Source organism: Callorhinus ursinus, unplaced genomic scaffold (assembly GCF_003265705.2).
Source record: "Callorhinus ursinus isolate GAN/ISIS: 27379988/994484 unplaced genomic scaffold, GSC_fseal_2.0 scaffold18, whole genome shotgun sequence".
Lineage (NCBI taxonomy): Eukaryota > Metazoa > Chordata > Mammalia > Carnivora > Otariidae > Callorhinus > Callorhinus ursinus.
The window spans coordinates 16,186,714-16,201,839 of NW_027397080.1; the positions used below are offsets into that span (position 1 = coordinate 16,186,714).

General features: G+C 41.1%; 2 protein-coding genes across 6 annotated transcripts in view; one reads left to right on the forward strand and one right to left on the reverse strand.

Annotated features, from left to right (window-relative positions):
• RPA2 (replication protein A2) lies at window positions 1-15,050 on the forward strand. Of its 2 annotated transcripts, XM_025857089.2 has the most exons (9): window positions 1-305; window positions 541-647; window positions 4,438-4,539; window positions 4,669-4,782; window positions 7,357-7,431; window positions 8,117-8,233; window positions 12,282-12,389; window positions 12,780-12,874; window positions 14,134-15,050. In XM_025857089.2, exons 1-9 carry the CDS (start codon window positions 296-298, stop codon window positions 14,216-14,218), a joined length of 813 nt encoding a protein of 270 aa, XP_025712874.1. In that variant the 5' UTR covers window positions 1-295; the 3' UTR covers window positions 14,219-15,050. The 2 variants fall into 2 exon arrangements, with proteins under 2 accessions (XP_025712874.1, XP_025712875.1); XM_025857090.2 differs by lacking the exons at window positions 1-305; window positions 541-647 and adding an exon at window positions 681-798.
• Window positions 8,227-15,126, reverse strand: part of THEMIS2 (thymocyte selection associated family member 2) — a 26,886-nt gene continuing 19,986 nt past the window's right edge. For 2 of the 4 annotated variants that reach the window (XM_025857082.2, XM_025857085.2), the window contains exons 6-8: window positions 10,192-10,225; window positions 9,398-9,550; window positions 8,227-8,586 (exon numbers count right to left, since the gene is read on the reverse strand). In XM_025857082.2, the coding sequence (XP_025712867.1) occupies window positions 8,439-8,586; window positions 9,398-9,550; window positions 10,192-10,225 (335 nt within the window). In that variant the 3' untranslated portion in view covers window positions 8,227-8,438. Of the gene's footprint in view, window positions 9,551-10,191; window positions 10,226-15,126 lie in introns of all 4 variants that reach the window. The other 2 variants (XM_073903111.1, XM_025857084.2) reach the window with 2 other exon arrangements.

Consider the following 15,126-nt stretch of genomic DNA (forward strand, 5'->3'; position numbering starts at 1 on the left):
TTGTTTTCCCTTAGTAAAAATGGCCGCAGAGGCTCCCGGCCCCCTCGGAAGCGGAGTGCGCGTTTTCATAAGCATGGCCAGAGAAGACAGGAAAAAGCGTAGAGTTCGTGAGCATTGACTGGCTGAGGCAAGAAGCGTTCTGGACGCTGACTGGTTCCGCCGTTCGCGGGAAGGAGTTTGTGGCACCAGCGGGAAGTGGATTTAACACTGCGGCCGCAGCAGGGTTCTGAGGAGTTCGACGAACCCACCAGACTGGCGTCTTCTGGACTTCTTTCCTGAGGGAGTCGGGACCAAGATGTGGTTTAGTAAGGATGAGAGTTGCAAGGAGGATTTAGCAGGAGGGCCGGGGTCGGAGACGCGTGTGACGGTGCGAGTGGGGGAGGGAAGGGGCGGCGAAGCGGCGGGGGCCGGGGCAAGGTGGTGGGGAAGATTAGGGCGATGCTGGGAGTGGTTGGCCGTGGGGTGAAGTCTGAGGGGGCCTGTGGGTTGTTCAGAAGCTTGGAAGGCAGCACAGGCATTGATACTGTTGTTTAAAACCAGGTGGATCTGAGAGCTACAGCAGCTCCTCCTTTGGCGGAGCGAGCAGCTACACGCAGTCCCCCGGGGGCTTTGGATCGCCGACGCCTTCGCAGGTTGAAAAGAAATCAGTAGGTTGAAAGAGTATTTCGTTTTATTTCTTTCTGTCCTGAAGTTCCTAACTCGTCCCTGAGAGAAAATTTATGCGGCGAAAGATCGTCAAACACGAATTGATTGGATAATTACCAATTATTGCCTTACCGAATCTTAGAATTAAGTGCTGTAAGTTTAAAAAATGAAATTTCTCCTACTTTAACTTCTACCGTTGAATTGGCTTTATTTTGAAATTTGCCAATATAGCTAATGAATCAGTCTTATGGGAAAACTGGACTATGTTACTAGAGTATTTGCATTCTTCATGTATTCGAAAAATTTTTTTTTAATTAAATGTAATGAGGTGATAAAAAGCGGTGGAAAGAGCATGGTCTTCGAAGTCCGGTAGATCGATGTTCTACCATTGCTCTGACACAGGGTTTCATTGGACAAATTTCTTAACATCGGGAATCAAATGGGATTACTACTAAATGGGATTAATAATGCATACCTTACAAGGCTGTTGTGAGACTTAATATTGTAATATATAGTATATATAAAGTGCGCACCCTGTAGTCACTTTCAATAAATGGTCCCAGATTTTTTTAAGTTTTTATTTAAGTAATCTCTACACCCAACGTGGGGCTCGAACTCAGAACCCTGATATCAAGTCACATGCTCCTCTGACTGAGCCAGCCAAACACCCCTGGTCCCAGATATTTTTGTTAAAAAGAACATGAGTGTTGGAGCCAGGATAGATAGTGTCTGGAATCAACTTTTAAGTGGCAGTATCTTTAGTACAGCAACTTGAACCTTGTGGCACTTGGTTTTTCTCATCTGATAATGGTACCATACTACTTATATCACTGGTTCTGAGAATTGATAAATAAGGTAATGTAATGTATAGGAAGTGATCTGTTAAAAGCTGTCCAAATGCTTGTTATTCACTCTTTCAGAAAAGAGTTTGCATTTAACAACTGCTATTGATTGCATCCTTTAAATACAAGGTTGATTTGGCTACTCATTAGGTGTCATTCAGATGTGGTGTTAAGATTCAGTATTAGCAGGTTCTGTTTTTTTTTGTACAGGTTGATTAGCTTTTACCTAAACTGTTAATTCACGGGTGTGTGTCGGGGGAAAGAATTCATTGATAATTCCCATATATTTGGACATTGCTTTATATTTTTCATACAAATTATTTCATATAATCCCATAAGGTATTTATTGTTTACTCCATTGTACAACAGAGGGTCTGGGAGGTGAAGAGACTGCCTAAGCTTCTATAGCTAGTAAGTAAGTGGAACTAGATAGTGCATACAGGATGCTGAGCAAATCCAAAATCTGGTGAGCAGCTTCTCTTTTGCAGTTTCCTTTTTCCCAGGAAGACCAGGGGGGACTCGAGTACTCTTTGTCTTCCTTGAGGTTGTGAAGGAGAAAACAAAAGATCATTGGTTTTCGTCTTTTCTAAGCTTAACCGTTTTCTTCATTCCAGTCAATAGAATTTTTCTCTCAGGATCCTTAGCTTGGGCACCGTATTAAGACAGCTTTGCAGAGAGTGATTATGGTTGTAAGCTAGAGACTCAACCCAGATCTTTTTGTTCTTAAATCTAGTGCCTTTTCCACAGTAAATTAGATAAACACCCTATCTAAACTGTTTCTTTTCTACTGTAAACCTGTTACATTTTATTGAACCATGGGAAATTTTCAGTAGTGACTACTTTTTACCCATAAAAATGGTGGTTTCATACAGTAGTGTCAGAGTAACCTGTGATTCATAGCTAGAAAAGAATTTTTAAAAATTAAATATACTTATGCTAGCCCACTTTCTGAATCTCTTTGGAACAAACCAGGAACTCCTTGTAATAATAATAGGTGCTTAAAAAACAAGAAATACCTGTGATTTGAGATGAATTTGAAAGTATTGCTAACACCTCAGTCATTACCCATATGTAACTTTTTTTTTTTTACCTGAGGAGTAATAGTATTTGTTGAATACATACTACATGTAGAAACCAGCATTAGCACTTTTATATACATTATATGTTTTGTTTACAATCTGGAAGGTGGATATTCTCATTTGACAGAAGAGGTAGTGGCATGTCCAGGGCTATGGAGCTGGGATTGAACACAGGTCTATAGGACTGTGAGGCACCAAAGCCCATGTTCTTGTTCCTGTTCGGTTCTTAGTTTTCTTACGCTGAAAATAAAATGAAAAGCTCACCAGTGATGGGTAGAAACAGAATATATCGTAGTGAGAGCTAAAACATGGGACCTCAGCAAATTTTAAATCTATTAATACCAGTGTTGCATGTAACTTCACCTGTACGATTCCATAAGGTAGAATTGAAAAGCATTGTTGATTTCCTCACATCCTTAGTAAAAGCCATTACAGATCTAAACGGTGAGGAACACCAGTTGACCAAATAACATTTGCTAACATTCTTTGAGTGCTTACGATGTGCCAGGTATTATTCTAGGTACTTCACCATATACTTAATTTTCATGATTTTATCATTCCTAGTTTTACAGATAAGAAAACTAAGATAGAAATGAGTTGAAAAACATGACCAAGAACACACTGCTCCTGAGTGATAGAGCCATATCTTAACCTCAAGCTTCACTGCTGCCTTTTGTGATGTGTGCTGGTAGTTGGCAGTGCTTACTTTTTACCATCCTGGCAATACTCACCATTCAGAATGAGGTTTCAGCAGAAGGAAATGTTGCAAGTATCATAGACCTTCAGGACAAAGCTGAAACTGCTCAATCCATGAGTGCCAAGAGTCTATTATGTCTTACATGTAGATAGCTATTAGGTGTTGATTTCTGACAAGAAGAACTCTAATCTTTAATCCACCATGCATTTTCTTCTGTGTACTTATTTCCTAAATGAGCTTGTGAGAGTGCGTATTTACCCTTAGCCTGAAATACCCATCCCGTATTGTATTTTTACTGTTGATGTTTTCATACTTCAGGGTAGAGCCTGAATGCTAACTCTTGAAAGTGCCAGTACGTTTTTCTGGGATCCCACGTAGTGCACCTCATTCTATAGTATATCAAGACTGGTTTGTTATTTACATTTGTGCCTCCATTAGGTGGGAGTGTGTTGAGAGTAAATCCTATTCCATTTTTCTCATCTTTATGCCATGAGACAAGCCCTGGCCAGTGGTAGGTGACAATAAGAGTTTACAGTGTTGTTAGGCTGCTTTTGAATGGGATTTCAGTGTCCTCATTAGACATTCTTCTACCCAACATGTCGTGTCCTTTCCCTTTAAGATGTCCAGTGTGGCCAAGCCCTTATCCCATTTTCCCCAGGACTTGCATCCGATTGTCAGAGCATCTGTCCTTAAGAAAGCTATACCTCGAACTTTGTTATATTTTATCATGAGACTTAGAACAACTCCAGAGTTCTGTCTCTACTGGCCATTTCTCAAACCCTTTCCAGATACCATCTCATGTCATTGGTGAACTAAACAAACAGCCAGCTCTGGCTTGCCTTTGTCCTAAAACTGGAGTATAAGTTTTGTCCCAGAAGCAGGTCATCCTTCCTTATGTTGTCCCCACTCTGGCCTGCTCATTTTAGTGAAACCATAGTGCTACACAAACTTACCTGTTGATCAGGAGCTTTGGAGTCAGACACACCTAGTCTGAATTCTAAAGTGTGGTATTGGTTAGCTATATGATCTTGGTTTCCATCTCTGTGAAGCAAGGGTGATGAGATTCAGTCTGAAGATTCAATGTTATGATGTATGTAAAGTGCTTGGCACATGAAAGGTGTTAATGGGTGGTAATTATTATTTTCTTAATTGAATTTATACATTTTCTTTTCAGAGGGCCCGAGCCCAGCACATTGTACCCTGTACCATATCTCAGCTGCTTTCTGCCACTCTAGTTGATGAAATGTTCAAAATTGGGAATGTTGAGATTTCACAGGTAAGTAAAATAGTTTGTGGAAGAGTCCCTTCATCTTGTGAAGAATGAAATAAAAATTGTTTATTTAAAAATACATAAATGTTGTTTTAGTTTCCAGGAAAACCAAAATTTTCTTTCCTCCTGATCTAGGTCACTATTGTGGGTATAATCAGACATGCAGAAAAGGCCCCAACCAACATTGTGTACAAAATAGATGACATGACAGCTGCGCCCATGGATGTTCGCCAGTGGGTTGACACAGATGTAAGCAGTTATTTTTGAATTAGGGTGGGGTTATTTTGGGACTCTGGAGATGTTGGACTTTTTTAGTCTTTTCAATTTCTTAGTATAAGAATAATTTATAAGCAAGACATCAAAGGCAGAAACCCTAAAATGAAAGGTTAATACATTTGAATTCATAAAAATTAAAAATGTTCCAAACTTCACTATAGTATAAGCAAAGTTAAAAGGCAAGTGACAGGAGACATTAGAATGTGAACTCTGTGGAAGCAGGGTTGTTTTTTTTTTTGTTTTTTGTTTTTTGTTTTTTTTTTTTAAGGAGAAGGAAGGGGTGGTGGGACAGAGGCAGAGGGAGAGCGAGAATCTTAAGCAGGCTCCACGCAGGGCTCGATTTCACAACCCTGTGATCGTGACCTGAGCATAAATCAAGAGTGAGACACTTAACCGACTGAGCCACCCAGGCGCCCTGCCATTTTTAATTTATTAAATAAGCATAGGAGAAAAAAGAATGACAGTGTCCACTTCTGGTAAAGAGTAGTAGCTAACACAGTGCCTCTAGCACTTAATAGGCACTTAACTAAATACTTGTTGAATGATTTGTCATTGTTAGTCAAGGGAAATGGATGCCATCCTACCTTGATGGTTTGAGTATAAATTGGTATAACCTACCTCAAAAATCAGCTGGTGATCAAAATCATCTATCATAAAAATGTTGATCTAGCACTTCTCTGCTAGAGGTTTACATTAAGGAAATAATTAAAGATGTACACAGAGATTCAGTTGTAAGAGTGTTGGTCATAGCATTGTCTATAATAATGAAAAAAAACAGTTTCAGGGGCACTTAGGTGGCTCAGTTGGTTAAGTGTCAGACTCTTGGTTTAGGCTCAGGTCGTGATCTCATGGTTGTGAGACTGGTCCCTGACCTGAGTTGTGCTTTGCACTCAGTGGGGAGTCTGCTTCCCTCTGCCTTTGCCCCTGCCCCATTTGCATGCACTCTCTCTCAAATCTTTTTTTTTTTTTAAACAATTTCATGGGGTGCCTGGGTGGCTCAGTCGTTAAGCGTCTGCCTTCGGCTCAGGTCATGATCCCAGGGTCCTGGGATTGAGTCCCGCATCGGGCTCCCTGCTCAGTGGGAAGCCTGCTTCTCCCTCTCCCACTCCTCCTGCTTATGTTCCCTGTCTCACTGTGTCTCTCTCTGTCAAATAAATAAAATCTTTAAAAAAAAAAAAAAAAAACACAATTTCAGGGGCGCCTGGGTGGCCCAGTCGGTTAAGTTTCTGCCTTCAGTTCGGGTCATGATCCTAGAGTCCTGGGATCGAGCCCCTCATTGGCTCCCTGCTCAGCAGGGAGTCTGCTTCTCCCTCTGCCCCCACCCTTGTGTTCTCTCTCTCTTTCTCTCTCTCTCTCACACTCTCAAATAAATAAAATCTTTAAAAAGAAAAGAATTATTTTTAAAAATTTTCAAAATGCGAGCAGTAGGGCACTATTAAACCATCATATATTTATGATATAAGGTGATATAGAAATGGATATACTGTTACAAAATGTTTACCATAAACTTGAGAGGAAAAGAGCATGTTACAAGATGGTATACATGGTATGACCCCATTTTTGCAAAGCAACATGTATGTATCTGTATAAACATGGAGAAAATAAAAGGAAAGCTGTACTTTTTATCCTTTTTATTTTTTTTTTTTGAAGATTTTATTTATTTATTTGACAGAGACTGAGAGAGGGAACACAAGCAGGGTAAGTGGGAGAGGGAGAAGCAGGCCTCCCGCCGAGCAGGAAGCCCGATGTGGGACTCGATCCCAGGACCCTGGGATCATGACCTGAGCCAAAGGCAGACCCTTAATGACTGAGCCACCCAGGCGCCCCTATCCTTTTTATTTTTAATTGGGTAAAAGATCACTTGGTTTTTTATATTTTATCATTATAGAAAATTTGGATCATAAACACTTTGTATACTATTTTTACTTTAAAAAAGCACAAGTTGTGGGACAGGCTCAGTCGGTTAAGTGTCTGCCTCCAACTCAGGTCGTGCTCTCAGGGTCCTGGAATTGAGCCCTGCATTGGGTTCCCTGTGCAGTGGGGAGCCTGCTTCTCCCTCTGCCCTCTGCCGCTCCCCCTGCTTGTGCATGTGTGCGTGCTCTCTCCCTGTCAAATAAATAAAATCTTTAAAAATAAATAAGTAAGTAAAGAAAGAAAGCTAAATCTTAACGCATGTTCTTTTTTCCTTAAATTCCTAAATGTAGAATTGCTATGCTGATAAGTATATCTACCAGAAAGTTGTGTGCCCAACAGCATTGAGCAAGAGTGCATAATTGTTTGCTTTTTTTGATGATGTACATAACAGAACTTTGGAACTAGAAATTATCTTTAGAGGTCTTTTTATTCTAATGCCTGATTTTCTAAAAAGGTAAATTCTAAAAGGCAGGGAAGCTAGTTAGTGCTACATGAGGATCCTTTAGTGCTCTTAGTTTATAATGCCCTCTTTGTACATAATTTAGCAGTTGTTTTGTTTTGTTTTTTAGCTGTTTTAAAGTTTCATCAACATCCCTAAAACCTTCATGTGATATGTTGCTATTTATCTTTTAGGATGCCAGCAGTGAAAACACAGTGGTTCCTCCAGAGACATACGTGAAAGTAGCTGGCCATCTGAGATCTTTTCAGGTAAGGTCAGAAAACGTGCTCACTCTCTAATAAATAAATAAAATCTTTTAAAAATATATATATATTTGCATGAAGCAATTTTTGGATTCATGCCTGAGTTTAGGATACTTAAGATTGAACCAAGTCTTTCTGTTAAATGGGAATTAGATTGAAATTACTTCATTATTCTCTTCAAAGAGAAATAATGGGTTTTTAGCTTAATATAAGACTAATGGAGGGGTGCCCAGCTGGCTCAGTCAGAAGAAGAGCATGCAACTCTTGATATCCAGGTTGAGTTCAAGCCCCACATTCGGTGGAAATCTTTAAAAAAAAAAAAAAGAAGAAAGAAAGAAAAAACACACAACTAATAGAATGGTAGAGAAAGAACAGGATCCCTGCCTATAATTGCCATCAGTGGCATCCACTAGGGATAAAAGGGAGGACACTGGATTCGGAGTCAGGAGACTATACTCTGCTTGTTGTGTAACCTTGGGCAAGTTATTGAACAACTCTGAGTTGATTTTGTTTTTTTCTCCCATTAATGACTATATTAGGATTAACCTTGAGTTAAAAATTTTAAGTATATAACACATTTTTTCCATATTGGAAAAATATTATAACCCAAGACAAGTGCCACAGTGTTTTAAGCTAAGGTTGATTTGAATGTGCTCGTCTTTTATTCACATTTTTCTCTTTATTTTATTAGAACAAAAAAAGCCTTGTAGCCTTTAAGATCATGCCTCTGGAGGATATGAATGAGTTCACCACACATATTCTGGAAGTTGTCAATGCACACATGATCCTGAGCAAATCTAACAGCCAGGTGAGCAACTTTACTCTCAGTTTTTCCTCTTCTCTGGAAAAACATAGACAGCTTCTGGCTTCTCTGGCTTTGATTTTCTTGACGTTTGAAGGTTGAGCCAGAAGAAAGGCCTCACTCAGTCCTCAGAACATTTTCTTCACGAGCTTTGCCATGTTATTTTATTCCAAAGGAAGAACTCTTGTTTCTCTCAGAATTACAAGTTCCTCTAGCCCCACTGACTTGGAAGATCGAGGCCTAAGACAGCCTTCAAGTATAGACACATAATTGTAGGCTGAGTGCTTGGCTCCAGGACTGTATTTAGAGAAATATTCCAACGGGGACAGCATTTTAGTGCTTTTCTTCTAACCTGTTGGCTAAATAGGAAAAATTAGGCACCATTATTTTGTCCCTGAAGTTATCTTCCTTGCTTCATATTGAAATTTCTCAACATTATTTCCTGCTGTGTAAATTCCATTTGGCCAGTCCATCTAGGGCCACACAGAGAGTTTTTTATTCTCGTATTAGAATGTCCTTAGATTGGGGCACCTGGCTGGCTCAGTTGGTATGGTAGAGCATGTGACTCTTGATCTTGGGATTGTGAAGTCAAGCCCCATGTTGGGTATGGAGCTACTTAAAGAAAAAAAAAAAAAGTCCTTAGGTGATTCTGGTGCCCAGGTGGAGGATTACTGGTTACAGAATAGGAGAGGCTAGAGAACTCATTAGCCACTAAGGATGCTATTGCATCCTATTCTGTGCCAAACAATTGGGTAAGCACTGGGGATACAGAGAGAAATCCATTAATTTATTCCTTCCTTTGAGAAATATTTATTGAGCCTGGTATGTACCAGTCATTATTCTAGGCCCTTAGAAGGTTTCAGCTAGGGAGCAACATGGTCTGATATGTCTTTTAAAAAATTCGCTTGGGCTGGGCTGCTGTATGGAGTGTCGGTGATGAGGCACCAGGAATAGCAACAGAATTAATCTGGGAGTGGTAGCGGTAGCTGGGAGGAGGAGTGGTTGGATTCTGACGTATTTTGAAGGTAGAGTTCACAGGACTTCTTGGTGGGTTATAAATATAGGATATAAAAAGGGAGGGTTCAAAAATGACTTCTAGGTTTGGGGCTTGAACAACTGAGTGAAGCTAGCACATTTGGAGGGTAACTCCAGAGTTCTGTTCAGACTTACCAAGTGGGAGGTGCCGGGTAGATATCCAAGTGGGGAACAGGGTGGATGGTTGAATATGTAGAGGTGGCATCCGAGGGAGAGGTCAAGGCTAGAGGTGGAACTTTGGGAGTCATCGTGTAGGTGATATTTAAAGCCTCAGATGAGATGAGATAACTGGGGAGTTAAGAGATCAGAGACCGGAGTTCTGGGACATAGTAACCTTTAGAAGTCTAGAGTAAAACGGGAGCCAGTGGAAGTCAAAAAAGTTGCCAGTTGGGCAGGAGGAAACCAGGAAATGTGATTCTGTAGAATATTCTGAAAAGAGTATTTTAGGAGAGAGGAGGTGACCAATTGTAGAATGCTGCCTTGAAGTCAAGGCAGGTGATGAGAGACGTCTGCTACTGGATTTGGAAACTTTGGATCTTCAAAAGGGAGGCTTCAGTAGAGGATGAGGGAAGTGGGTTAAAAAGAACGGAATTGGGTAGAAAGTTTAGGGTGTTTATTCTATTACCATACTTAATGACACATACATGTATGTATCACATATTTCATAAATAAATGGTGGTTAGGGAGTAGAAACTGGAAATATAGACAGTTATATTGAGGAGCAAATAAAACCCCTTTCCCACAAAGAGTTTGTGTTTGAGCAGTGGAGATTCGGATCACTTAAGCAGTAAAAACAGGATAAGTGGCAAGCACAGGGTGTTGTGGAACCACAGTGAGGGGTTTCCTGTCCTGACGTGAACATCAAGAAAGACCCCTTGGAGGAAGTGATGCCTAAACCAAGTCCTAAAAGATACGTGAGGTGGGGTTACCTGAAGCAGGAGCTGATGCCCTCCAGCAGAGTATCTGGGTAAGAAATAGCATTCAGTTCAGTATTATTGGATCATAAAATGTGAGACTTCTGTTTTACCAGCAGGCCACATGAAGGCATCTAGCTTGAAAACAAGGGACCACAATTGATTTTTGTTTATTACCTCAAAGCAGTAGACATTTAATGAGCATTTATTGAATGAATGCGTCTCCTGACAGGATGGGATTTCTCCTAACGAGCTTCCACAGTGCCTTATATCTGTTATGAGTACTTAACACATTTGATGTTCTGTCATCCTTATTTATTCAGTTCAGTGGATAGAACATTGAGCACGTACTGCACCAGGCACTGTGAAAATGGAGGAGCTTGTGGCGGAAAGTGCCAGGCGAACAGTGTGATGGCTGCTGTGAGAGCCAAGGACGAAGAACATGGCTGACTTGGCTTGGGGCATGTTGGAAAGCTCTGCAAAGGCAGTGGCAATTAAGTTGGACATTGAAGGATGAGAAGTCAGTGTTTACCAGGCAGTTGAGGGGAGGAGCATTTTAGACAGGGAACATGTTCAAGGCAGAGGCATGTTTGTAGTTGGCAAGAAGTCCAGGTGCAGCTGGGGAGTAAAGTGTGTCGAGAAGGAACAGTCAAGAATAAAACAAGATTTTGACATCTAGTTGTGGTAGGTCTTGAATGTCTAGGTTTATATTTTCACCGGCAGGGGGAGCCACCTGAAAGCTTTCCAGCCAGAGGAAGGACAAGATCCAAAGCTATTAATGTGGTAGCAAAGAGGGAGGTTGACTGGAGTAGAAGAGACTAGCAGCTGAAATGCCATCGGGAGGCCAGGGTGAGGAAGAGGGACTTGAGATACACTGAAGCTTGTGTGATAGGCTGTGGTGACAGACTGTGGGAGGTGAGTGAATGGACTCACAGATGACTGAAGTCTGCAGGATTGGGTTAGCTTTACTCACTGAGGTGGGATAGAGCAGGGCAAGCAGGTTTGGGGAGGGTCGTAATCTTACTTCAGAGTGTGTGAGAGAGCGAGGTGGACGTATCCAGGCCAGAGCTGGGAACAAGAATTTGTGGCCCAGGAAGAGGTCTGGGATGGAATCCTGGGGGAGCTATCAGTCTTTTGGGAGATAGGTAGAGAGAAAAGCTGGTAAGGGATACTGAGAAGGTAGAGTTTGAGAAGTAAGTGGAGAACAAGAAGAACATGCTATCAAGAAACCTAGGGAGCGGTGGGTACATTTGAAGAGTGTGGTCAGCGTGTCTTTCTGAGAGGTCGTGTTAGGACTGAAAGAGACTGTTGGATATATTGGTTGAAAAGTCATTGGTGACTTCGGTGAGAACAATTTCAGAGGTATATTCAGTGAGAGTGCAAATATAGTGGGCTCTGGGGAGTGACTAAGAAGAAAGGAAATGGAAACAGTGATTATAGTCTGTTGTTAAAAGTTTGGTAATAAAAAAAGAACAAAGAGTGATGGGAACTGTTTTTTTTTCTCTCATTGTCATGCTTCATGCCTAGGTGACAGTAAGTGCCTGAGTGGGGGGGGGGGGTGAGTGAAATGGGTGAACACTTATGGTGAGCATCCGGTAATGTATAGAATTGTTGAATCACTATGTTATACACCTGAAACTAATGTATATAATGTTGTGTCAACTATATTTCAATAATAAAACTTTTTAAATAATAATAAAATCAGGAACAAGGTAAGAATTCCCAAAAATAAATAAATAAATGAGTGAGCGAGTGCATGTTTGAATAATAAAGCACCAAGGATAGATACCATTATAGCAAATCTCCAGGTAATTTTCTTCTTGATACTAGTTTTCCTCTGATTCCCCTCAACAGCACAAAAACAAGAAGGAGCTAGGAGGTATCTTTCTCTCTGTTTGATAATATATGCTTCAGAGAATCACTTTATCTTCCTTAGAAATTCTCGTTAATGATGATAGTTGCTCCTTCCAATGTAAACAATTGTTATTGGGAAAACGGCTTAAATTATTTTTGTGAGCTGCTTATTGACAGGCTATAACACAATAACAAAGACTGTGTTTAACTTGGTAATTTTTCTGATGCTGTGAACTTCTTTCTTAATTCAGCCCCCAGCAGGGAGAGCATCTATCAGCAATCCAGGAATGGGTGAAACAGGGAACTTTGGTGGGAATAGCTCCATGCCAGCAAATGGCCTCACTGTGGCCCAAAACCAGGTAAACACTGAGTGGCTCCAGAAATTCAAGACACAGTCTTAAATTTGTCACTTCCTTAATGATTCTAAGGCTAAGGACCTGACTCATTTCTTTCTTATCAAGGGACTCAGGTTTAGGGGCGCCTGGGTGGCTCAGTTGTTAAGCATCTGCCTTTGGCTTGGGTCATGGTCCTGGGGTCCTGGGATTGAGCCCCGCATCGGGCTCCCTGCTCGGCGGGAAGCCTGCTTTTCCCTCTCCCATTCCCCCTGCTTGTCTTCCCTCTCTCGCTGTGTCTCTGTCAGGTAAATAAATAAAATCTTTATAAAAGGCTGGGGGCAGGGGGGGACTCAGGTTTACATAAGGGAGTTGATTTAGAGTAGTTGCTCAAATCTTTCTCATTGGAATCTTCAGGTGCTGAATTTGATTAAGGCTTGTCCAAGACCTGAAGGATTAAACTTTCATGATCTCAAGAACCAGCTCCAACACATGACTGTAGCCTCAATAAAGTGAGTATTTGGTTTCCATCAGCTGGGGCTCCAGAATTGGACCCATTTTACCTTAGCAGGGTTTCGTGGTGATGAGAAGTGAATTACAAATAAAAATAAAACTGTCAGCTGCCATCTTTATTGATGGAAGGGAGGTTGTCCGGTCATGGAAAGATAAAAAAGGACTCACAAAGGTGATGCTGACTGTCACGTCACTGACTCAGTCGTTCATTTAACAAGTCATGATTCCTGTTATGTGCAGGGGATGTAATTTTGAACAAAATTGACCAGATAAAATTTGACCTCTTGTGGAATTCAGTGTGGAGGAGTGAGATCCTTCGCTCCTGGCCCTCAGGTGTACAGTCCCATTGGTGTTACTGTTTCCACTGTGGAGATGTGCATTTGTTTGTCTGGACCTGAAACCTTATCGGTCCTTCCGACATCCTTCCGATTCCCTGGTAGACGAGCAGCTTCCTGATTCCGATGAGCCAGTCAAACAAGCTTGAGTATTTTGGTGCTTTTGATAGTTACTTGTTACTGTAAATCAGTTGATATTTTAGGTTCCCATAGAAAAGAAAAGCTCAGGTCTAATTTCATTTCCTGTTTTATAAAATGAAGATATTAATTCCTATCCAAAGGATTAATTCCCAGAGATCCAGTGATGATGAGGTACAGAAACACTGTCACATAGTAGTTGCTCTATAAATTATTACTGTTATTAAAAATAATAATAAAATAAAAAATAAATATGTTAACTGTTATTAAATTACTGTTAGTAAACATTATTAAATATGTTAGACTGATCCTGAAGGTCTTGAAGGGTTTGAAGGTGTCCTCTCATTTCTGTCCTGCATTCCTTTCCTTTACATCCTACAGCTTTACTTCCCAGAGGGTTGGTGGGTGGGTAAGGAGAAGAAACTTTGAAAAATAGCTGTTTATGCTAGGAGTTTCATGTGCAAGCTGGACTGCATTTTTAGATGCTTGTTTCAATTTGCTTAGACTGGCATTTGAGTTAGGCTCTATTTTCTGGCCTTTACACAGTTTGGGACAGGGGTCCAAGGCAGCTCTGATAGCCATAGTCTCCATGCATGATCTCACTTTTGCAGTTTTACTGGCACTTCGCCCTGTAAGAGCCCTCTGTGAGCAAAATGGCTGTGACTTCTTAGCAAAGTAGAGAGTGGGAAGTGAGCAAAATCTATGTTTGGCCATATCCAGAAGTCTGTTTCCTTTCTTCTGCATTGGTTTGAAAATGAGCCTTTTTTTTTTCCTTCTCTTTCTAGGCAAGCTGTGGATTTTCTTAGCAACGAGGGACACATTTATTCCACTGTGGATGATGATCATTTTAAATCCACAGATGCAGACTAACTGGATCTAATTGAGTACCCAAGGCATTTTCCAGCTGGACCTGTTTTCCTAAACTGTTGTCTCCAACTATGCATCTGTTTGGCCAATGGATTTCTAGGGAGTAGGTTTCATCTAGAAAGGGTCTCATTTAACATCCTTTTGAAACTTATGGCTCTTCTGGCTTTTTGTTTGTTGAAGCTCAATTTTGGGCACTTGACAAGAATGTAAACCTGGGTGGACTTTTCTTAAGTTACAAATCGGGGCGCCTGGGTGGCTCAGTCAGTTAAGCGTCTGCCTTCAACTCAGGTCATGATCCCAGGGTCTTGGGATTGAGCCCCAAGTCAGGCTTCCTGCTCAGCAGGGAGCCTGCTTCTCCCTCTGTCCCTCCCCCTGCTTGTGCTCTCGCTCGCTCGCTCTCCCCCCATCAGATAAATAGCTAAACTCTTAAAAAAAAAAAAAAGTTACAAATCAGCTGTCTACAACGTTAGGACAGATGGAAGTGGGAGAACTCTGCTACTGATAGAGTTGAGCGGTTATTACTTAAAGAACAGTCAGGAGCTTCTGCTCCTGTCATATTCCCTGTGGAGAGAAGATGAGCAGGACTAGGGCCTTCAGCAGGGAGCTAGCCAAGAAACCCACTAACCTCTGCCTGGTTTTGTTCCCCCCTTTAGTTGGTTACATGGTGTTATCTTCAGAATTGTGCTTTCCTTCACCTTGTCATGACTGCTGCCGAACGTGTGTTTTTGTGAAGTTCTAGAGTGGTAGCCTCATGAGGGCAGAGGGGAGAAAGATGTTCTTTCAATTTCATACCAAAAAGTTCATCCCTGTGTTTAATAAAAGCTCTATTGTAGAATGTGTGAAAATGTTATTTTTCTTCCTAAGCTGGTATAATTACTACTTTTATCATCTAAGGCGTGTAGCATAGGTTG